General features: G+C 28.7%; 2 protein-coding genes across 2 annotated transcripts in view; both read right to left on the bottom strand.

Moving 5' to 3' along the window:
• Positions 1-143: 143 nt before the first annotated feature.
• LOC136985226 (autophagy-related protein 13-like) lies at positions 144-17,782 on the bottom strand. Its single transcript, XM_067282459.1, has 6 exons — positions 17,308-17,782; positions 6,942-7,274; positions 6,548-6,774; positions 5,412-5,582; positions 3,226-3,523; positions 144-674 (listed from the first exon to the last, which is right to left on the bottom strand). The coding sequence occupies exons 1-6, from the start codon at positions 17,461-17,463 to the stop codon at positions 462-464; spliced, it is 1,398 nt and encodes a 465-aa protein (XP_067138560.1). The 5' UTR covers positions 17,464-17,782; the 3' UTR covers positions 144-461.
• A 6,218-nt stretch (positions 17,783-24,000) lies between these two features.
• Positions 24,001-25,941, bottom strand: part of LOC136985218 (NF-X1-type zinc finger protein NFXL1-like) — a 47,365-nt gene continuing 45,424 nt past the window's right edge. The window contains exon 18 of the mRNA XM_067282452.1: positions 24,001-25,101. Coding sequence (XP_067138553.1) covers positions 24,673-25,101 — 429 coding nt within the window. The 3' untranslated portion in view covers positions 24,001-24,672. The remainder of the gene's footprint in view (positions 25,102-25,941) is intronic.

Genomic DNA, 25,941 nt, shown 5'->3' with positions numbered 1-25,941 from the left:
ACAAGGAAAAAATAAATAAATCTTAAAAAATAATATATTCATATTAAAATCAAGCTTCCATTCTTTTCTTCTAAATAAATTTATACAACTTAATATTTAAAGTAAAAATTTAACAAAATCAACAAAAATATGAATGCAAACACTTGCAGTTTATTTATAGTATTTATTATTATTTTAATTATTCTGGTATATTATTTTAGAGACTAGCATTTTTATAAATTTGAAATGTGAATTCATTAAGAACAATCCATACTAGATTATATCTAAAGCTTTCCTCTATAGTAATTTTTTTACAGGTGTATTTGAGGATTTTCAGTTAATAGATTATTAAAGATCTGAAGACACTGCAACTGTTCTATTAGACAGTTCTTATTTAATAATAACAATGATGATGATCGTGACAATGGTTATGATAATATGACAGTGAAAAATGTGATAAATAACAAAGTTCTTCATAATAATCATTTTTGACTATCTACTTGACATAAGGAATCTACAAAATCGTCAAAATCGAGCCTGCTTGTTTCAAATTTTGCCAATTGACAGCTGATTTCGGTAACTTGTTCTTCCAAAGTTGGCTGATTGGTAAAGGAAGCGAGAGGCGGAGCACACTGACATTCATAAAAGAAGGCACCCAAGTCACTATTACTGTCACATTCTGCAAATGGTGGCCTCTGAAAAAAAATTTAGATATAATTTAGTATTCAAATATTTATTATTGTAAATTTTGGTTAGAAAATATGTTAAGTACATTATATATATATCTTAGTTGTATAATAAATTATTCAAATTTATTGCTTTTACATATGGTTAAATTCACTAAAGTATAAAAAAAGGAATAAAGGTGCAACCATATAAAGCTTTACATTTGTAATTTTTAATCCAGAATGACTTTGGCCTCTGTTTTATTTCAGTTTTTGGTTTTATGAGGTAGCAGTTCTATTTGTATACGATAGTCGAATTGACTTACACTAACCTTTTTACAACAACATGACTATATATCATCAGTTCCATTTCAGCTGAAACATATGAAATGATATTTCGTCATTTTAAAAAATGTTTAATTTTAATCAAAAATTCTGTCATTTTACTTGTGTTTGGTGATATTTTACTGCTGCTCACTGCCTATAAGTTATATATATAGGTATATGTATTTTATTATTTTTATAATTTTTAGTCTTAATTTTTGACAAAACTGTCTTGTTTATAAAATCGTACTGCCTGCTGTGTTACCAGCTTAGAGGTATGAAGAAGTACATGTCAAGAGTTGCAATTTGGCACAGAGTATTAGGTGCCCAAATCATGTGCACATAAAAAAAAAACCAGATTTGTAGGTAGTCAGGGGACCAAGAACCAAGTCAAAATAAAATACAAAATGGCAACACACACTACAAACAGGCAGTAGTACGAGATTTGCATATGCGTTGCTTGTTGGGAAGTTGGAAATATGAATATTGTGAAATCGAATTTTGACAAACGAATCTTTGAAAAAACCCATTTACCTGACCCGTGTTATTCCCCACATATTTCTGGTCGCCACATGCTAACCTTGACTGATTGACTGGAGATATCTCGTTTCATCATCAGAACGTTTTTGAAACTAGATGGCTCGTTGTTATAATTTTTTAATTTTATATTAACACTAACTTCCAAAATATAATTATTTTTTCTTTTTACATTTATTAATATATATATTTCATTTGTGCAAAATAAAAAAATAATTTTGGACAATACAATAGCCACCATTATTTTTTTCAAAAATGGGAAATTTTCTCATTGACAAAAATTCAACCTGGGGCATCATGCAACGGAGAGAAATTTCAACATTGGAAAGGTTAATTTCAGTGAAAATGCTTCATGGATGACTGTGGCTGGCAAAGTTTGAATGATCACGCTCAAAACCAGCGATACCAAAGATGATTGGAGAATGAGAACGAGACCTGCCGTGAGCATCAAAGTGATCCCACTTAGTAGTGTGAGTCTCCGAAACATAGTCTTGTCCCAAATACGGCCTTGCTGTTTTACTTGTATTTATTTTTTATTTGAAACAAAGGAAACATGTGCACCAGTTGAATTTTTTCTGTAGTCATTTTATTCTTTTATAATTTCAGTATTTACTGCTTATTGCCTATAAGTTTATATATATAGTTATTTATGATTTTTCTTATTTTTGTTCTAGTTTTATTTTATTTATTTATTTTCTCGAACAAATAAAACACATTCACTAATCGATTTTCTTTGTGTAGTGTGTTTTATTGTTCTATAGTTTTGGTATTTCCGCTTACTGCCTAAAATGAAATGTCCCACTAACCTGAGAGTTTATTGAAGAGAAACAGAAAACTAGTATATATAGACTGTTTCATATAAAGTGATCTTGTTCACAAAAAATAGATAAATATGAATATATCTAATATCATCGTGAACAAAATAATATTCTTTTGTGCTGGCTTGGTGCCAAAAACAAATAATGAAATCAGAGAATTTTTTTTTATCAAAGTAAAGCAATTTATAACATCAAAAATTTAGGTTATAATTTAACAATTTCTTTTTTTGTAATTTTTACTCCAAACAATTATACACTATTGTGCCAAAAACTACTTAAAAAAAATAAATATATATGATTTTTTCATATCTCTATGATAAAAATTTGATTTTTGGTGAATTTATAAAATAAAATACATAGTGTGACCTTGAGTGACTGCAGTTTGGATCACTGTTTTGAAGGGTAAAGTACAACTGACCACATCATAATAAAAGGGTTAATACGTATAGAGGGTGTTCACTTAACACATCTATCCAGGAGCAAAAAAATCTTACCAGCATTGGTTAGGTTAGGTTAAGGGTGGCAGCAGACACAAATGCTTTGGATATTATGCTGCTATGACCTGCATCCATTCTGCTGCTATCTGCAACTAACACAACATGCTGAAAGGCTGCATGGCAATTTGAGTGTGAGGTATGAGTATGATGTTAAATTTACAACATGACAAAGTACAACTCCTTCAGGACATCTTATGCAGTGTATGTATAACTGTCACAATGTACACCACAGTGCACAGTCAAATTGCTATATAAATATTTGAGCAAGAATTATATGTATAATATGTATATATTACATAATTCTTGCACTCTGAGATAATAAAGATATATGTGTATATACTCTTCAGATTGTAAGATTGCATGCATGTATATAAAAATTTTAAACAGAAAAGAAAAAACAATTACCAGTTCAACCATCACAAAATCATCTGATATGGAATCATCACTTCCAGTTGATTTATTCATCACATCACCATTCTGATTTTTGTTGCAGTCAATAAGTTCATTCTGCTCTATATTAGCATTTTTATCAGAATATTTCTGGTCATTATTTACAATATTGTCACACTCATGCTTTAATAAATCTAGAAATGGTGTATCTGGTAATAACATATCTGGAAGAAGACTTGGATCAGTATCTTTTTCACAACTTGCAAAAGCACCAACTTTCTTAGATTCCCACATATTAGTTTGACATTCCAAGCTAAAAAAGTTTAAAAATATGTTATGATTTTTTCATTTTAAAAATCTAAACGAGTCAATATTAAATTATTACATTGAGTAAAACAACATTTTTAGTAATTGATAAATTATTCCTTACAAAAATCATTAAAAGATTGCCCATTAGTAGTTAAAAAATCTAAAAGCTACATGATTAAAAAAAAATATATCATAAATTCATATTAAATTCAACATTAATATTTTTTTGCAGCTTGTTCTGTATTATTTAGCACTGGTCTATTTAGTTTTCACCAATAAATCTATTTATTACTTTCATATTTTGTCTGGTTGAAAAAATTCAATCTTGCTATTTTAAAAAGTAAACATAACTACCAACAAAAAATTTTACAATAAATTTTCATTCACCATTAATCATCAGATAGACAGCTAGAAATTAACATTGAAATAAATAGAGATTAAATCAATAAATAGAAAAAAAATATGTTGAATATCAAGCACATTTCTCAATGTAGTAAAAAATAAATTACTAACAACTTAGTAGAATATCTGTTAGTACTATTGTATGAATTCGTAGCACACATACAAATTAGATATTCCTGCAAACAAAATCAGTAAACTGAAATATGAAAAAACAATAAGTTGTGTGTCATGTTTCATTTGCAATGAAATTACACAATATGATGGCAACTAAATTTTGTAAATATGCATTCTTCAGAAGCATGAGTGATTCAATTGTGAAGTCAGCCTCACTAGATGTGATGACATGACAGATAATGGGACCAAAGTTTCAATAATAATAAGAAATTAAATCTTGTCAAATTGTACACAGAATTATTAAACATTTAACTGTTCTTTGTAGAAACTAGAATCTCTTTATAAAGCAAGAAAGGGGAAAGCCAAATAATTGTAACTTCTCTGGAAAAAGTAGTTCATGCAAAAGGACAGAAAAAGATCATCCTAATTCCACATTTCATCTCAGTCCATCATATGGCAGCCTTTGCCAAAAATGCACATAACTGACAAAAATTGTTAAATTTATTTTTAGCAGAAAGAACCTGGTCTCATCATCTCATCAAGAATCATTCATGTGCCTGTGAAAGAAAAATAAAAAAATATATACACGGTCAAAGTTAGTTTTCCAAAAACTAACTGGTGTCAGTCATCCTGATGTAATAGTCTATCCCAACTGAGTATATTAGGATCATCTACACAAATTATTAAGTTGACAATTTGAAATGAACACAATGAACTGAATTATTAAGTCACTGTATAAGACAGGGCTTCTTAAACTATGGGTCGCAACCCCATTTGGGGTCACTCAGCAAAATCTTGAAAATAATTTGTGAGAGTTTGAAAATGTCATGCTTTGTGTCGTAGGTTTCGTCAGTTACACTTTGTGTCACTTCTGGTGCACCGAGACAACGATTCAGCAACACTGATTGTAGTGTGAACTAGTGTAGTGTTGTTGCTTTTCAGTGTATTCAGTTGTCTTTGTTCCATTGTAACACAAGAGTGAACTGTGGTAGTACACCATTATTGTTTTTGTAAATTTGTATATATCTTCAATATATATGTATATTTTCATTGTATTTCATATGTATATTGCAAAATATTTATGTATCTTTATTTTATTTTTTGGGGGGAGGTCACGAAAAAAATCACAATCATAAATGGGGTCATGAATAAAAAAAGTTTAAGAAGCCTTGGTATAAGAGATAAGAACTTGATACTGGTATGTACTGTACATTTTAAAAAGAAAAAAAATTTTTTGAACAATGTAATGAACAGATTAAAACTGAATATCAAAAGTTTTTGAACATTATAAAATTAAAATTAAATCTTATAAATCACTAAATATTTGAAATTATAATTAATGGATATTAAGAAATTATATCCTTTAAATTTCTTACTTTTGAATATGACTATCATTGCATATCCCATTTTGTAAAACATGTTCATCATTTTCTTTCTTATCAGCAATAACAAGTGCTTGTGGCAATTTAACTAGTAGTTCATTCTTTTGTTCTTTAATTTTATCAAATTTTATCATATGTCCATAATGTATATTATTTTTCTCCAAACTGCAATAAAAAATTTATTTACAATTAATATACACACTACTTAAGACATTATGAATTATTATTTATAAAAAAAAATTCTATATTAAATGTGAAAATTTTTACTTGTCACATTTTAATCTTTATAGAAAAAGTTTTATTAAACTCAGCAAAATAAATAGTAACTTTGCAGACAACATACAATCCAACAAGTGATCCAACAAGATATATAAATAATATCTAGCATAAGTTATTTTTTTTAATCAAATTTATCTATGGTAAAAAATGAAATAATTGATTGTCATCATCATTTACTTTCTAAGCCACATTTGCTGTTTCATCTTTAACTAATTAGGTTAGTACTATATGCATGTTAAATTAAATACTAACAAGCATATACAAACAAGTTTGCAAAACAAATTTTTTTATCATCAATGGACAAAGCTGTGATTTATTAAAACCGAATTACACACAAAATCTTGAATTATGCTGGAAATATAAAATGCCAAAACATGTAATTGGTTTAATAGCTATAAATCTCAGATGTTGATTCACTAGTTCAATGCTTGTGATATAAACAAATTTTTAGTGTTAAAGTATTTCATAAACAGAATATCAAGTGGAAAAAAAATTAAAAGTTTAAAATAGAATGACTTTTTTGTCAGTTTTAAATATTATAATACAGTACAGCATTGATTATCTGAATACCGATCAACCAAAAGTGTTCCAGTCAGCAAATTCAAATTTCTGCTAGTGCTGTGACACTGCAGCACTCTCCCCCTCACTGCCAACCTAAACTGTAGGCCTAATTTAGTGCACTACATTATGTAAGGTATTTATTTGTAAGACATGTGATACAAATTATATACAGAACAGTTTTGTGTTTAATACATTTTTTTTGTAAATGATCAGTTATCCAAACAACCCCAGTCCTGAATTGTTTCAGATAATCAATGCTCTGCTGTATTAAGATAAATTATTGTAAGTACCTTTCTGAATGAAGCCCAATTCCATTATGCTCTATTGGATGAGAATTTTTGGGACTCATATCTACTTTAAAATAATCACTTTTTACCATAAAAGGACTTTCTTTTTCTACTTTTTGAGGAGTAATTGTCATTTTTGTTCTGTAAGCAATAACTAGACTGAGAACCCCAAGAGCAGTTATAACTTGTCCTACTTTAGTTTCTTGATAATCTTCACCAAGCATGTGATACTAAACAAAGAAAAAAAAATAACATTTATTTTATGAGAATTAATGCTTGTGATGTAAACAAGAAAATTAAAACCATAACACATTTTAACAAAATTAAGAAATTATAACACAAAAATAAAATTTTTCTTAATTTTATTTTAACCCCCCAATTGCCAATCAAGTATTACCTGAGGCTCTCCCATATATGTTCGATAACATATTACATAAGAATCAGGACCCTGTTGAGAAGATAATTTATAGGCAGGGGTAACTCTAGCAATGGCAATAGCAGATTTTAATAATAAACTTAGACGGCTATAAAGAGCATAGGAAGCTTTTCCACGAGGATCAAACCTTCCATCAACATCAATTGTCCATGTTTCTAGCACCATACTATCACCATCTGAGGTTTTCAAAGAAATTTCACAACACATGCTTAGTCCTATTGTTGGAATGCGACCTGCCATTGCTTTTTTAGTTTCAGCTGTAATTTCTGGTAAGTCAGTAATGGATAGATTAAACTGAAATTGATAAAAATTTAAAAAGTGTAAAAATATATAAAGTATTAATCATTTACAATTTCTATATTTACTAATTAATATATTTTAAAAAATTTTTTGAATGACTGGAACAGTTTAAATATTTTGCATGATTATCATTTTCTATTTGATTAAAAATAAATAGCTGTTTTTATATTTTTACAAGAAATTTAATATTTTGTAATTGAATCTTATATCAAATTTCTTTTAAATATGTATCAAAAATTAAGAAAAAATTATTATTATTCTCAATTTTTGTAAAAATCTGATACAAAACAAAAAAAAAAAAAAAAATTTTACTTAACAAAAATGCTTTGATCTTAATAATGTAATAGTAATAATAGTTATTAGTTAATAAATGAATTATCTACTATAAAAACAGTAAATAGGCCATCAAAACGTAGTTAATGTAATCATTTTAATTTTTTCACAGACATAATATAAAAAAGAAAATGATTTACTAAAGTAACAAGAAAATTTAATCTAAAATGTTATAAAACCTTGAATTCTTTTAAAATTTTTCCTGGTTTATCTATTTTTAATTTAATATATATAGAAATTTTCAAAAATTATTGCAAAATTCTGTACAAGTAAAATTTACTTGTGTAATTCTTTTATAGCATCATCATTATTTCAATTACTTAACTGACTAAAAACAGAAAAAAAATTATTTGATAAATTATTTTTTTTTGTTATCACTTGCAGTAGTTTTTATTTTTGAAATATATTTTATAATATTAAAAAACACATTATTACTAAGACATTTAACTGCTGGCAGAGAAAACTGGGTCAAATCTGTTGATGGGATGACCTGAATTTTTATAGTCAGGACTTACCCCACCCAGTTATGATTGAAAAGTTTAAATATTGCTGAACGATCTTATTTCTGACTTTCATCAATAACAATATCTAAAATGATACAAGCTGGTTTTATAATTTTGACTTTTTTATTTATATAAATCTATAAATTTATTATAAATAAATAAGAACGTAGTGAATATGAAGAATATAATCAAAGACATCATAATCAAAATTTGACAAATAGGAATTTTTTGCTGTAAAGAAAAATCATATTGGATACATATACTGTTATTAGCAAGAATGAGTTTTAATTTTCAATAATTTTTATGTTGTATAAACTGATCAGAAATAATTCTACTTATGAATTAAAAGACAACTTGACCAATATAATTTATAATTTTGATCAGCAGCAACAAACTTAAAAAAAAAAACAATGATTTGAAATGAAGAAACATTACTGAATATATGCAATGTAGTAAAAAGAGTACTTTACTATGGATAGAACTACTTTTATAAAAATTACATGAACAATGAAATAAAAAAATTTAGATACACTGAATGGAAAATAATTTGTAAACTAAAACAGTCTCTCTTTAAATTAAAAATTTTTAGTATTAAATTTTGCAAATTTTTTACAGTCATTTTATTGATGATATATAATATTATATATATTAAAAAACAGTTTATTTTATTTGTACAATCAAATCATGTTAATAAAAAGTCAAAAAAACTTAAAACTTGGCTCTTTGTATTACTAGTTAGCTAGACTAGTTAACATTGAAATGTCTATCCTCCCTTGTCAGGGGCCAGCAAATCTGCTTTGCATTAATGCAGACTGTGCTTAACCAATAACTACAGTGTTAATTTAGAAAGACTATTTATTACAGTAAAATTCATTAATAATAGAGTAATTGAACTTTTATAATGATCTGACAAGTTTTATTTACATTAGAAATAATATCAAATTAAATAATTGTTTTGAAATTTCATTATATTCAGTTAGAAATATTTTATGTACTGAACTTCTCTCTAGTGATTAACTTATTTATGAAGTATATGTATGATAAGAATAAACAACTATTAGAAGGAAATAATTTAAAATAATACTTCTTTTTTCTTATCAGAAGAGATTATATCTATTATTTACATCAGTGCATTGTGTAACATATATTAATAGTAACATACTTTGTTTGAAAATTATATATTATTTATTACTTTGCTTTTCATTTCAATAGTAACTTATTACATTTTATTTTATTTTAATAATAATTATTATTTTTCCTTTTTTCCAAGCAATTTCTTGTTTTGTGATACTAATTATTTGTTTATATCATACAGGGTCAACAAACTTTTTGGGAAATAAGCCAATTTTAAAATTATTATTAGAACAAAAATGTTTTAGAGAATGTGTATTCAAATTTTCTTATATAAAATTTCTCTAATATCATTCTTATCTATATTAAAATATAATATTAATTAGATAAATTATGTTATTTAAAAATTTAACAACAGAAATACCAAAAGAGCTTGAAATATCTAAAATTCTGCTTAATTATAAATTATAAGAACTAGATGCAATATATTCCTTACAATGTAGTATAAGCATAAAACAGGTCTCTATAAAAATCAATCTTGATTTTTATAAACAATCTTATAAATTAAATCCCATATATATATATATCAGAAGTGGGTAGACACAGGTTTATTATGACAATGGTATGCATTTTGCCATATTTATTACAATTTGGTGGGTTTACAGGCATCTACAAAATACAAGCAGAGCAGTTTTTCATTACAAAACATTTGGGTTTATGATTAAAATAGTTCAAAATTACATTTTTGTACATACGTAAAAGGTATTTTATTTTGTTGCTGATGTGTGGACGATTTCATTTTCGGACATTATATTATGTTTTCCATACAAATAGCAACCAGAGATTAAAATTCTTACTTAATGAAATTAATTGTGAAATAAATAAATTAAGGAAATGAACATAACACAAAGTCAAACAGGATTAGTTACAAAAGTAAGAGCTGTTTTAAGAAAGGTTACATTTTTGCAGTCAATCAGATTATACAATGTTTTCTACTACAGAAGCAATGCTACTTTAGGGTGGTATCCAGTTTTGGTAATATAAGTATTATCTGCTGTCTAATAGGTTTCAGACATTTAAATAAAGATGCCAGATGGGATCTAGTTGTACTTCTGTTTTTGTTCATTCTTTCATTCTTATGTTATTGTGGATTTTGATAATTTCTAAATGTACAGTATATATGATTTAACACAGGTAATAGTTCAAAATTAATTTTTTATATATAAACCCAAATGTTTAATGAAAAACCAGTTGTATTTTTGTAGATGTCTGTAAACTCACCAAATTGTAACAAATACTCTGTACAGCTAAAGAGGGACACACAACCTGTCTGATATGCATACCATCATCATAATAAACCCATGTCTACCCACTTCTGTGTGATTATTCCTACAAATGTCACTAGTGTGTGATAAGTCCAGCACAGAGCCAAAACTTAGTGCTCATAGATTCATATTATAACACAAGGACAAAAAGCAAATCACAAATCCATATATACGAAGGTAATCTCAAAAGTAAGGTCTCCTATTTTTTCAAAAATACAAAGAAACGTTTATTTTCAATAATGTTCATATTTTAAAGCTTGAACATTTATCTATTTTTCTACATAATCACCATTTCAGTCGATGGATTTTTGTAGGCAATGTGGCAATTTTTGTATGCCCATGTTACACCAGCTCACTGCCACATCGCAGGACCCATCTTGTGCACTTTTTGATATTGCAACTTTTCTGTTCAAATTCTATGATTGGTGAGCATCGGGAAAGCCCAAGAATCAAAATGCAGACATCATCCAGAGTGATTCGCCAATCTTCATGAATGGTTTGCTCAATCTTCGCAATTGTCTCGTCGGAAATTGATGGTCTCCCACTTCTTTCTTTGTCATGAATTTCAGTACGATCAGCTGTAAACTCTCTACACCACTTCAGGACGTTTTTGACATCTATGCACGGCTCGCCATACATTTCTGTCAATTGGCGATGAATTTCAATTGGTTTGACATGACATGGCAGCGAGCTGGTATGACAGACATACAAAAATTGCGACAGTAGCTAAAAAAAAAAATGCATTGACTGAAATGGTAATTATGCAGAAAAATAGATGAATGTTCAAGCTATAAAATGATATGAACAGTATTGAAAATAAACATTTCTTTGTATTTTTTAAAAACTAGGAGACCTTACTTATGGGATTACCCTCATATATAATTTTGACTAAGAAATAAAAAAATAAAAAGGTCAATAATTCTTCATATTAAAAAAAGTGGTTTATATATACACTCATTTGTTAAAGGTTGGTAACATGACTTGCATATAATATTCAAATCCATTGTGGAAGCTAATGCTTCATCGAATAACTTCTAAAATTATACATAAAAATCAATAGTGTGCAATCAATTTTTCATAATAATATTACATATATAGTAAAATATAAGAATAATGAGCAATTATTTTATTGTGACATTGTCACAATGCCAGGCTGTAAATTTTAATCATATTTTTTAATTTATTTAATTTAAAATACATGCTCTCCATCTTCAAATTAGTAGTGTCTTGCTCCTGTACATCATACTTTTCCCTTAGCAATTCAGTAGTGCCAGTCATCTAACTCCAACTCCTTTTAAGGGAAATTTTTGAACTGAAATAACATGACATCCAGTTAGCATCAGAAGTTTGCATATAGTTAATTGGAGCCTCCTGATCCTACGGTTTTCATATCTGGTCTCAGATTTTATCTAACTAACTCTGTTTTTTGAGATTAAGGAAAGACAGACAGATAACAGCTTTTTGGGCTGCAATCTGAAAAAATTGCAGCCTAAAACACTAAGATTAATAAATGGGTATAGAATTAAATGAAAATACAGGTATACCTCACCTTACGTCAGTAATTGGTTCCAGGAGAGGCGACGTAAGTCGAACTTACTTGTGTAGTTACGACGTAAGTCAAAACTACGGTGGAAAACGCTAACAATGAGCACTTAAAGACTGCTAAATAAGATGTCAACACAGAAACACAGATGATCTCATGTTTCGTTCTCTAGGATTTATGATGATTATATTAACATTTACTGTAAATGTACACATTTTAATATGATTTTATATGTGCTTTTAATGCTTTTCTAGTCATATTACGACTTCAATATTTGTGGCGGTCGGATGTAAAGTCGAATAAAATGACTTAAAGTTGATTTTTATTTTCCCATATACTTTTTTGACAAACAACGTATAATCGAGAACAACTTAACTCTAAACGACGTAACTCGAGGTATACCTGTATTAATGATAAATGTTTATTGTATGAAAGTCTTGTATTATTTGATCTTATCTTTTAATCTGCAATTTAATAAAGACATTAGGTAAATAAATATAAAGCAAAAAGTGTTAATAAACTAAAAACATTAAAAAAAATTATGTAAATATCTATAACCTATCTTTTGGATACTATATTTAACAAAAGTTAATAGTTTCTAAAAAAACTTCTTGGAATTTATCTGATTCTTTTCAATAGTAATTTACAAAAATTTTAAAAGTATATGTACAAAAGATTTAAATTTTAAAACATTTCATATATAAAAACAGTACTTATAACTGTTAAAACTGCAGTAGAGAGTCAGAAATCGGAATTAATTGGAGACTGGGGTTGTTCCGATTAGTCATTTGTTCCGATTACCCATTATGTACGAATAAATATATTAACCTGTCCGATGTTCAAATTTTTCTCTGTTGCGTGTTGCTTCGTGTTGAATTTTCGTCGATTTTAAGCCTAACGAAAATTTTTATAATAATCATCGAGGCTATCGTATCGTTAGAAATTATTTCTGCATTTTGTACAAACAAAATAAATATATTGAAAAATATAAAAATTATACTTTAGAAGTAAATCTAGTATCAAAAATGTTCGATTCAGCACGACACAGTCCGACTGAAAATCGTTCCGATTACCGGAGTTCCGATTAACGACTCTCTACTGTACTTAAATTTTGATGAATTTGTTTAACAAAATCTTCATTTACAAATAATAAAAAATAATAATATACATATTCATTCATTACATGACAAGTGAGACAAAATAGAAACATTTTTCTAATCTTCCATTTAGATTTAATTAAAAAAGTATATCTAACTTTTAAGTCTATGTTATCTTGATTAATAGATTTCTATTTTGATTTGTTTATAATTATCAAATGACATTCCCGTGTACTGATTAACACATACATAAACATCAGTGATAACTACTTTAAAAAAATTTAATTTAAATGTGTTAAATAATTTAATAAAACCTCTCATTTAACTTTTTAATTAAAATCAAAACAGAATTAATAATTTGTGTATCAATTTACTGATGTACAAATACAGTTTTGAAATTCATTTACAGTAAACATAGTTCTTTTACTATGTAAAAATATAAATCTAAAATCTAATGAAACACCATGTACTCTAAAACAAGCTAATTTAAAATTTTAAAAATAAGCATTATTTCAATAGTACAGTAAATTATATATATCAAAAATGGGAAAGCCATAGCATGTCAAGAGAAATCATTTGGCACATAACGGATCATGTGGCCTGTCTTTTTTCAATTGCCCTTTCAGTTTAATCACCCAATTATTCTTTTTTCAATCAGCTTCTTTACATTTATTCTAATTAAAGGATATTCATTTCATTTATTTAAAGATATTGTTATTGGAAGTCTAAAACTTTGGCATGCATAAACATTTTTAAAGATAAGCATGCTTACTGTATGGCGCCCAGACAAAGGTTTGCCATCACCGATATAGATAATTATTAACAAATATCTCAGAAGATTAAAAAAAGAGTATAAGAGAAGTATTTTACAAGTATTAATTACTATAAGAATTTTTATGAATCTAATAAGGTTTGCATAGATGCACTTTTAATAAAGTTCTAGAAACTAAAACTATAAAATTTAATTAAGAACCTTTGGAACGTGTATGTAACATATGAATTAAAATAAATAAACTAATAAAAATCAATATATTCTGTTTCACAAAAATTATCAACATTAACTAATTTGATTTACAAATATACAATTAGAAACAAAATTTATCTAATATTAATAAAGTTTTGAAAAAAACAAATTCAAATTGAAATAATTCATATATATTTATACTTTTATTATATTTAAAGGATGTTTAGAAACAGTTTCAAAACTCCAGGAGAATTCCTGATTAAATTTAAACAAAAAAAATTCTAGATAACTATTGCTGAAATTGAAAAATTGCTACTTCCTGTTATATAGCTATATCTATCTGTTTATGATATTTAGAAATGAAATATTTGATGATTTAATATAAGATTAAAAACACGAAATTTGAAATGCATAAATTAGAATTTTAAAATTAAAAATTTTTACTCATCAGCTCTAAAAGATCATATGTTTATAGTTAAACATAAGGCAAATTCAAAATGTTCTGAATATTTGAATTTTCTAATACCGTATTTACTCGCTTATAGGACGAGGTGTGACTTTAAACATCAAAATAAAGAAGAAAAATCAGAATTTTATTAATAAATCTATTTTGTATAATCACAAATAAAATATTATCAAATGCATGTATCAAGGCAAACAACCATGTTTTCCTTAATAGGTGATGAATGGAAAACAAAACCAAAACACTATAATAAGCCTGACCAGAAAAAATTTACTTTTAATGATTCAGAATGTGCTAATATTCATTAAAAATAACAATTTAACATATATAAAATAAACTATATTTATAATCATTGCTAAGTGATTTGTATTTCATTAATGATTTTATAAGTAATGGGGAACTATGATCTGGGAAAAATGAGATGCAACACGGTTTTTTATTGATGGACGGAGTATTAAACCAACAAACAAAGCAGAACGTGTCTTAATTTGTTTACAGTAGGTTCCAACTTATGATAAATAGACTGTAGATCTATAATGGCAGCATGAACTAGACACAGTTTACAGAAATTATTGCAAAAATGCAAAAAATCCTTCACTCGCGTGTATAAGACGACCTAGGTTTTTGAAGCAGTGAAAAACGAATGAAAACCTCATCTTATATGCAAGTAAATACGGTAGTTAAAAATTCTATACTGTATATGCAAATTATTTCGTGCTTCAATTAATAGTTTTAAAAACCGTTTTCAGATGTTTAAATTCAAACAAGACTTTAGATCATGACTATTTGAATCATTTTCTGAGTACAAAATAAATTTCTATCATATTTTTAATCTACGCATTATCCATTAAATATTAAAAAGATATTTTTCAAAATTTAGTGAAATAATTATTAATTTTTATAATAAAGCAAAGCATTTATCATAAATCAGCAAAATTTCAAAAAATTCCCTTTTCAAGTAAAAACTCAATTATATTTTTAGATAATATTTTTTAATATTTGTAATACTTTAAATTTCATTTAACTTTTATAACAATAAAAAATTTGGATCGAGTTCTTGAAATTTATTATGAAAGTAAATAAATTATTGAAGTAAAAACTGTCATCCTGCATCAATTTATTCAGAAAGTTTTGGCAACTGACATTTTCAATTAAAGATGATAAAATTTATGGACAGAATATTTTCTGATGTATAGTTGAAAGTATTTTTTAAGCTTTTGTTTAATTACTACCCAGCTTCTCTCAAAACAAACATTCAACCATCACAGTTCCTGTTCCTAGTTGACCTTGAAAGTTTTAATGTAATTATCAGTTGATTCCAAAGTAATCGTATCATTTAGATAACAAGAATATCTGAATAACTGATACACCTAATCCCCATTTGCATCAGATAATGAAGTTTCTACTACATCAATTTTTATGAATACAACCTACATCATTTCTACTGAAGATTATATAAAGAATGTTTTATTTACATTTAATTTATTTTGTGATTTTTTAGATATTAGCAAGCTTGCAGTTCATATTAAAACCTCTCTTTTTTTTTGGAATAATCTACGATAAAAATTCAAAAGTTCGATAAATATCAGTACCATTCATTTTAAGACATTTTCCCAAATACTGTATTCACTAAAGAAAATTGAATAGTAGTAAAATTTAAACCAATCTTTAATCTGAAATCGACAAGTATATAGAAAAATCAGCTTTCTGTGTCATTTCGTTGTTATTTTCTAAATTCAACATATACCGTAATCACGAAGCAAAATAATATATAAAGTAACATTTTTTAACTAATAAATATTATACATTGATAGATTTATTACGTAGGCCTATACACGAGCAAGAATTATTCTTATTCAAATCTCATACTATAAATATTAAATTTTAATTCAGTTGATTCATGGTACTTTTTCATTAACTGGGCACCATTCAATTTTCAATCCAGTTTTAGAAAAAAAATGATGTTTAATTTCACATTTTTTTTACAGATAAACCTTATAAATATGTGTATAAACACATTCGTTTAATATTACAACATATTTGATTTCACTAAAAATAGTAGTAAAAAATGAGTGGCGCCCAGTTAATGGAAAAGTACCCAATTAATTTTATCCACATCCAGGTTTTCACATATACAGGAAAGTTTCTCTAAAGTTCCGAATAATTACACACATCAATCTAACAATCAGAAATTCTAAAAAATTACATATTTTAAATATCAAAAATTTTTGTAATTATTTGACACGCCGTTTACGTCACATCCTAATTACTTTATAGTAACGGGAGCTATTTCTGTTTACCGAATTAAAAACTGAGCGACCTACTTTCTGCGGCCGGCATTAAAATAATCAAAAATTCGGTTCTTTCCGCTCGTTCCGTATTTTAACAAGACCTTCTCTTCGTTTACATTCATTTATACATAGAAATAGGTTATTTTAATCAAAATTTTTATATCAAATTACAAAACTATAAACTTAACATTGAATTCATTATTAACGGGGGGGGGAACTGATAAGATTTAGGATTTAATCAGAGAAAATTATATTATATTTTTAAGTCCTTGAGATAAGTGAATGAAATTACATAAGAGTCAATGTAATCTCTTAATTCTGGACTCAAGCCATTTGTTTCAAACATGTGGAACAGACCATATCACATTTAGAATTCTAATTTGGTAGGATTTATATAATCTTGGTTTTCAATTGGAATTATTAAACGGTTGACTTACCCAATCGGAACCTGAAGAATGGGGTTTAGACTTAGTTCTGATTTTATCTCCTAAGCGAGATTGTACGACGACTTGAACAGTTTTCAAAACAATAAAACGTATGAACCTTTCCACTTCCTTACGATCTTGTACGGATACTTTAATTCCGGCAGACATTTTCAAAAATATAATCTTCCAATTGCTTAATATTCTAATAACACATTCCGTTGGGTTATGACAGGCGTGTTTAGGCTTAAAACTTAAACCATATAGTTCGAAATTATCAAAAATATAGTCAAGTTAAGGCAATAATTCGATGAAACTTGCTTTCGTACAGAATTAACTTACTTCTCATTGTAATCTTTATATCTGATTTTTGTAAATCTTGACCGTTACGACCGCGCACACATTGCTGCATATTGTCAATCGAAACGGTAGCCATTTTCGTCCGATGTTACCCAATCAAAACTTTCATTTCATTTGCCAACGTCGACTTTTCTTGGCCAATCAGACGATGACAACGAAACTGCACCAAAAAATTATCATAATTTTGTTTACAATCATTTAATTGTAATTTTAAGAATTTTAATTTAAAAAACGGATTAAATATAATAGAAATTATTTAAAAAATAAAATATGTATTAATATTAATTCGGTTTTTGAACACACCGTCGTTCAATTTATAAGTGATTATGGTAATTTATCGCGTCATCGGATAAATATTAAATATGTTTTTAATTTAATTAATTGTAAATGCTCATTATGTATGTGTTAAAATTTAAATTTAAACTGTTATTTTCGTAATTTTGCTAAATAGCAGTACGTTTTTCCCCTTTCTTTCTGCCTGGTGGGCATTAATCATAATTATGTTTTAAATGCGTGATGCATAAGAACGTATTTATTTTAATATAATGAATAAGTGTATACTTTATCTGCAGAAACAAATAATGAGTAATTACGATGATGTTTCCGATATCTAAACCGAAAATTATAGGAAAATGACACAAAATGACAAGTCCCGATAATAAAAAGCAATTGCATAAACAAACCGTTGCAACGTGACGGCTTTCATGAAAATAAAAACAAGAATTATCGAAAGATTTCTACAATAAAAAGAACTGTAAGAAACAAAGCCGATAGGCTACAACATTCGTATTATAGGTGAGGAAGATTTCTACAATACTAGCAGACCCAGTCACGCGCTGTTGTGGTTCAAAATGTATCTATTATAAATGTATAACACTTCTTCGCGCGGGAAATTTCGACATCTATATTATATAAAAACATGCGCGTATTCGAATGCAACGTTGTGTCAAAATTTCAAAACAATCGGTGAAGAACTTTCGGAGATTTGAGATTAGGACCAAACGAACATTTACATTTTTATTTATATAGATTTCAAGTTCGGACACTGCATCGCGTATCTCGCCGACCACGCGACTGCGCCACGCAGTTACCTATCTCGTATACGTACGCGTCTTGCCCCTCGCCACCCGCTGACACCAAAAATATAACGCTTACTTAGATGATACCTTTTAATTTCTATGAATGTTTAACGGAATAATGTCAACCCTGAAGGTCCATTCTAAATATTGGTGAAAGAATTTTTGAAATCGGATGAGTAGTTTCAGAGATTATCTCCTACATCCAAACTTACAAACTTTACCTCTTTATAATATTAGTACAGATCAGGGGTTCTCAAAGTGGGCGTTACCGCCCCCCTGTGGGCAGTGAGTAAATATACGAGGCGCTGGAGGCAAGGTACTGAACGGTGACCAAAGGCAAAAGTTGGGGTCACTGATGGGTTAGGGGGCGTCAGGGCCTGATTATCGAATAGGCAAAGTAGACAAATGTCTAGGGCCCGTAATTCGGAGGGGCCCGGCTTCAGTGCAGAAGATTTCTGTTTCAAAACGAGTTAAAAATTATTTAAGAAATTCGATAGGACAGAAAAGGCTGTATTTAACAATGGTTAGTAAGCTGCGGTCGACGCCATACGCCATTGAAAAAAAAAAAAAGGTCAACAGCCACCCGTGCGTCAGAAGTAATGTACGCCACGAGATCTCTCGCACCATCTAGAAATCTTCCTAGGGCCGCCTCTCGTGGTAGTACTGATGTGTGGTTATGATTTATTTTCTAAATCTAAACTTATACGTCGCGACATCGCATATTTGATATAGCGTTCAAGTTGCTCGAGTGCGAAGATATTACAATTCAATAGTGTTTTATAAAAGAGTTAAAAAGGATGACATCACGATATCCGCACCGGGTGACACCCATGCTACCTACACTAATGTCACATTATATAAGATTTGTTTAGAAGCAACTTATTTAAATGGGGCCCCAATTTAAATTTTGTCTAGGGCCCGCTAGAGGCTTAATCCGGCGCTGGGGGCGTTGGGTATAACTTTATGGAACAAAGGGGCGGTGGATCGAAAAAGTTTGAGAACCGCTGGTATAGATAGATGAATATACAGACATTTATATTATAATTCATATTTTCATTCATTCATACAAATTTCAAAATTACGTGATATAAATTTTGTCGGAAAAGATGTAATTTTACATGTTATTACAGAAGAACGTTATAGGTTTCTCTCTCTCTCTCTCTCTCTCTCTCTTTTTTAAAAATAAAATTTGCTGCATATTTAGCCTATATGAGAATTGTTAAAAGAGGAATAAGCCAACAATTATATTGGGATAATCTTTTACTTTTGAATAACGCTAAGCTAGTGAACGTTACATTTCAAAATGCAAAATATTCTCTCAATAGGAATTATGAGGAATTACTTTATATGTCTTTTTCCTGAGCAAGTCCTCTTTTTAAACGTAAGATTTTCGTCCGATATAATCTTACGTATATATAAAAATATATAAAAACAAAAAATCAAGATTAGAAATTTATATTTTCTGCTTTTTTCCATTTTTTTGTTTTCTCTCTTTTGTCATTCTAGGTAATAAATTTACCAACTCCCGAAGAGTTGAATCCGAAAGTATTTTATTCAGGAGTAAAAAATTTCAGTAGATTTGACCTTTCTTACTGTCGGCAATATCAAAATGCTATCGCCTATCAGTCTATTTTAATATAAAACACAAAAGTTTATCACGTTGTCGAGAAAATACTGAAAGAATATGCAGGGCGTCGAGAGAGATTGACGAACCCGGTAAAAAATTTACGTGGGCTCTAAGTAAAGTCCCAATTTTCTACATAATTTTAAAGTTAAACGATTGGACAATTTATTACCCGCTTTGTACTTTAATATTCGGCACCGCCCTTCTACGATTAATTAACGCGTAAAATAATAAATTGTGAGATGATGTCCGGGCTCCTGTAAGCCTCGGGTCCAGGGAATTTTACCCCATTATCCATCCTCTCTCATCGGCCCTGGAAATATACTCAATTTAAGAATCCTAAAATTTAAAACTTTTTGCCAAAAAATTTGGCAAATTCGGGAAATTTGAAACCCTAAGAGGAATTTTTAAATTATACCCATAGTGAGCTCGGCCAGACTAATAATGGAGGAAGACGGGCGAGGTCCGATACATCCAAGACAGACCACTCCCCAAAAAATTCTCGGGAAGCTGCTTGTTAGAATTCGATCCCGGGTTCTTCAGAACAATAGGCTGAAGCCTTACCTTATTGCCTCATCCATCTCTTTTCCATGAAAATATATTATTATTATTACTAATTAAATATATATATATAATTTTTAACTCTTTCCGCCCTTTTTTTTTTTTTTTTTTTTTTTTTTTTTTTTTTTTTTAACTCTTTCCGCCCTGTGGGCACTAAGAGGGCCTGTTTTAGTAGGCCCATTATGGGTTCGGCCAGGCCCACAATGGGGCGACCGGGTGGTGAGGGACGGGGCCCGACATATCCGAACGGACCACCCCCCGAAAAATTCCTGGGGATTATTCGACCCGTTCGGATTTGATCCCGGGTCCCCCAGAGCGGTAGGCTGCCACCTTTACCGCTCGGCCATCCGGCCGTCTACTCTTTCCGCCCTGTGGACACTAGGAGGGCCTCTATTAGTAGGCTCATAATGGGTTCAGCCAGGCCCACAATGGGGCGACCGGGTGGTGAGGGACGGGGCCCGACATATTCGAACGGACCACCCCCTGAAAAATTCCTGAGGATTTCTCGACCCGTTCGGATTCGATGCCGGGTCTCCCAGAGCGGGAGGCTGCTACCTTGACCGCTCGGCCATCCGGCCACTTACTAATTGAATATTTATACTGTATTACACTACTTTTTGAATAATCAAAGGAATATTTGATAATCTGAAATTATCAGTATAGCAAACATCCGCGCTTTTACGACTCAACTAGTTTCTGATGAAAATCTGTTTTTATTCGTAATGGTTTTATTGATATATTTTTATGGTTTTCGAAGAGGATTGACTCTTAGCCTTGTCTTATTTACATATGAATAGAATTTCCAAGGCAAAAGTGAATCTTTTTTTTTTTTAAACTTTTTCCGCTCTGTGGGCACTAAGAGGGCCTCTTATAGCAAGCCCATTATGGGTTCGGCCAGGCCCAGAATGGGGTGGCCGGGTGGTGAGGGACGGGGACCGACATATCCGGATGCACCACCCCCCAAAAAATTCCTGGGGATTTTTCGACCCGTCAGGATTCGATTCCGGGTCCCCCAGGGCGGCAGACTGCTAACCTTGACCGCTCGGCCATCCGGCCGCGGCAAAAGTGAATCGTGACGACTGTAATCGTGTAATCGTGCAGAATTTAAACTTTATTTGCCTACAGATTTATGAATAGAGGGGCACATATCCAGTCTTCTCGTATAATTCACATAGTACTCTCAAATCAATTCTTTTTTCATTTATTATTTGATTAGTAAAACAAACTAATAAAAAACGAACTAATATTAGATTAATTCGGGAAATAAGATAGTAGTAGCCAGAGGATCTCGAGAAATCCCGATAAGACTTCTTTCGGGTGGCAAAACAAAATTTTTCTTCAATAAATTATTTACTTCCGAATTTTATGCTTTTCCGGCTGTTATGTATGAGGAAAAATATGGCGATCGGTCAAAAACTGACCCACCAAAATTTTTACAATTTTGGACTCGGAACACCTTGAAACGGTGAGAAACGCAAATTTCCTGGATTTTTTTCTGTATGGATATTAGTGAGAGGGCATGATTTTCTTCTTCTCTTTGAGGCTTAATAACGCCTGTGCTTTTGTCGAAAATTTCTGAAATTTTGCAGGGAGGTTTGTTTAAAGGTCGGACTTAATGATGATTTTACTCGTTATTTACATTTACAATTTTATAAAACTCATCCCTACCCTCAAAATCAAGCTTTTGGCAATTTTATAATAGTTAAAAATAAAGTTTTTAAAATAAAATGTAACAACAGATGGCGCACTAAATGTTGCCGGGAAAGTTAAGCAATTCGTTGCTAATTTTTTAATAAGTGTATCTTTACACTGTAGGCTTCACATCGTAAAAAACCCCGATTCGACAATATACAGTAAAAACCTGTGTAAACCGGAATCGCACGGCAATTTTCCCCCGTTTTTTTTAACATTAAAAAAAACGCTCTTCTCCGAAGAATTTTTCCCGTTTAGGCAATTTTACTGTAATACACATCAAATCGCCATCCTATTTTAGTGTTCTGCAGCTATCTTACTAAACTGCCTGTATATAAATTTTCTTTCGTACGATTTAATTTTAATTTATAAAAATTAAAACATTTATTGAAAATTTACAAAAACAGCAATTATTTTTTGTTTATATTACGCAAGTGAAAAAATTAAAGCGCCTTTTTAATTCTAATTACATTTAATAGCAAACAGCAAGAACTCAAATAAATAACGACAGCAAAAATTCTGTTATAATTTTATTTTTCAAATATAGTCTTTTCCCCCATTCACTCAATTTTCTGAAAAAAACTGAAGACCAGAGACCAATAATTAACCAAATTTGCTGCAAACCACTGAAGTTAAAACTTCACATACAAACTTTAAATTTAGCAATAAGATTTCCTATAAATTGAATACTGTATTATTAATAATACATCTTTAATGATTAATTAGTTTAATAACAACTAATTAATCATTAAAGATATGATCTAATTTTGAACAATATCTCATGATCAACAATGCAATTACAATTGTGTATGCTGCTAATATATAAGCTGTAAATCACTGTATGCTACTATCATATATAAGCCGCATTCTCTTAATCATGTACCATAGAAGGGAAATAGTTTGGAAGAGCAGATCTGATATTGGATTCCCATGATATTGAATTATTGGATAATCTGAATAAATTCAATATATTTATATATAAGAAACTGTTTATGTCATCTATGTTATGATGTTGATGTTAGTAACCAATAATAAACACACTATTGAACTTTTTTCAAACTATTTTTATCATAATGATAAATGTGTCACTAGAGATATGAGAATTATCTTCTTCATTAATTTTTATAATTAAGTAATTAATAATTCAAGAATATCTATAAATATTAACTACTATAGTAAAATCAAACAAAAGATATAATTTGTTTGTATAGTAATATTGTCAAATAATAATGAATATGTTATTGTGATAATTTTCACTAAAAAAAAGCAAAGTTTTTCATTTTAAAGTATATTGTATGCTATTTTCAGTAAATAATAATAGAAAAATAATTGTTCATATTTTTATGCATATAAAAAAATAAATTATTTGTGTTTTTAAATATTCTCAAAAAAAATGTTTCTCTCCTCAACTGATTTTTTAATAAAAAAATGCTCCTATAGAAATTATTTGCATTATAAGATTATTTGCAATAAGATTGTTTTCAAAAAAATTAAATTTCTAATTCCTCTCCTAATACATCTGAAACTATCTTTTCCAACAATTCTACAACTGATATTTTTATTTTTTTAAATAATAAATTCCTCAAATTTGAATTATAGTAAAAAATGTAATATGGATTTTTCACAGAATTAAAAATTGTTTAAAATAAACATTCAGATTTGATCAATCACTTGATTTATAGATAACATGAATATCAATATTTGTTATATTATATCACATACAAAATATCTTTCTCTACAGCAGATATTTAAGTTATTGGATTATATATGAAAGATACTTATTCTCCTATGGTGCATGACTTAAAAATTGTTTATATACATTATAAAGTAAAATATGTCGATTAGTAGCGTACATTTCTTTCAAAAAACAAATTTTTTGTTTTATTTTTAAAACTGTATTTGATTTAAAATGATAACATATCATTTTTTAAATAATAAGATAAATTGAAATTTAAAATTTATTGTTCTATTAATGTTACCTTATTTTCAAACTATATTTTTGTAAATTTCGTTTAAAACTTAACGTAATTAAATTTTAATCTATGTTTTTCCTTAGTGCTATTTTTAGTTAGAAAATTTTATAACATGAGTTATAAATACACTAATTGCTACTCCACCTAAAACTATAACTATTTTCTTCCAATGATTTTTCCACCAAGGAACTTTGTCTTCTATTTCTTTTACTTTCTTTGATCTTCTTTTCTTTCCCTCCATTTTCCGTTTAAATTCTTCTAATTCCTCTTGTTGTTTTTTCTCTTCCTCTTCCTTTCTTCTCTTTTCCTCTTCTAGTAATGCTGCCCTTTCCTTTTCCAGTAATTCTTTACATACTTCATCACATTCAATTGTGATATTATTAGATGTAACCACATTACATAAATATTCACGTTTGATTCGTTTACAAGAACATCGAACAGTGACTTTCTTTTTGCATACTTCATTTGATGGGCACTCATTGGGATGACAAGTTTGAGGACAGCGATGACCACATGACAACTATGGGTAAATAGAAAAATAAAATTATTTTTGAACACTCATATATTTGTTTAAGTTTAATTGCAAATTATTTCTATCTTATTATAATATTTTAAAATTAAAATCATAATAAACATTATAAAGATATAATTTCCTAACAACTTTCCCAATAAGAGAATTCTATTTATGTTTTTGCAAACTATTTACTTTTTCTAACTTTTACTTTCACATATTTTCAAATGAATTTAATATCTTTTTTTAAGTTTGCATATGACTAACTATCATTCATTTGCATGGTTAAAAAATATTACTAACTGAAGCTAAATTCAATTTATCTTGGCTATTTTAAGCTGCCAAATTGTCACCATTTCATATAAAACAATACAAGAATTTACATGATAGCATAGATAAAAAATTTTATCATAAGATGATTTGTGATATAATCCTAACAATATTGCAAATCTCAGTCATAAAGACTGGTTTTTATGCTTAAGAAAAGAGAAATGTCAACAATTTTGTTTCTAGAAAGGAATCACTGTCTTTCTTAGAAAATCTTCACTGACAAAGTATTTTATCATACCACTTCCAATGTAGCCCAGATGTATGTTAAATAGAATCATAAATAATTGCAAAGTGTTAGCCATACTTATTTGTTTTTGAATGAATTGTACAACTTTAAAAATATATACCGTATTTTACGGACTATAAGACGCTACAGACTATAAGACGCACCTGAATTTTGGAGGCAATTTTTTGAAGAAAAAAGTGCGTCTTATAATCCGTAAAATACGGTATACATTGAAGAATACTAAAATGTCTCCACATATTTATATGTCCAATCACCAGGAATGTATATTTTTA

The sequence above is a fragment of the Centruroides vittatus genome, unplaced genomic scaffold (assembly GCF_030686945.1).
Source record: "Centruroides vittatus isolate TY-2023 unplaced genomic scaffold, ASM3068694v2 contig_955, whole genome shotgun sequence".
In the NCBI taxonomy this organism is placed as follows: domain Eukaryota; kingdom Metazoa; phylum Arthropoda; class Arachnida; order Scorpiones; family Buthidae; genus Centruroides; species Centruroides vittatus.
This window is presented reverse-complemented; position numbering and strand designations above follow the sequence as displayed.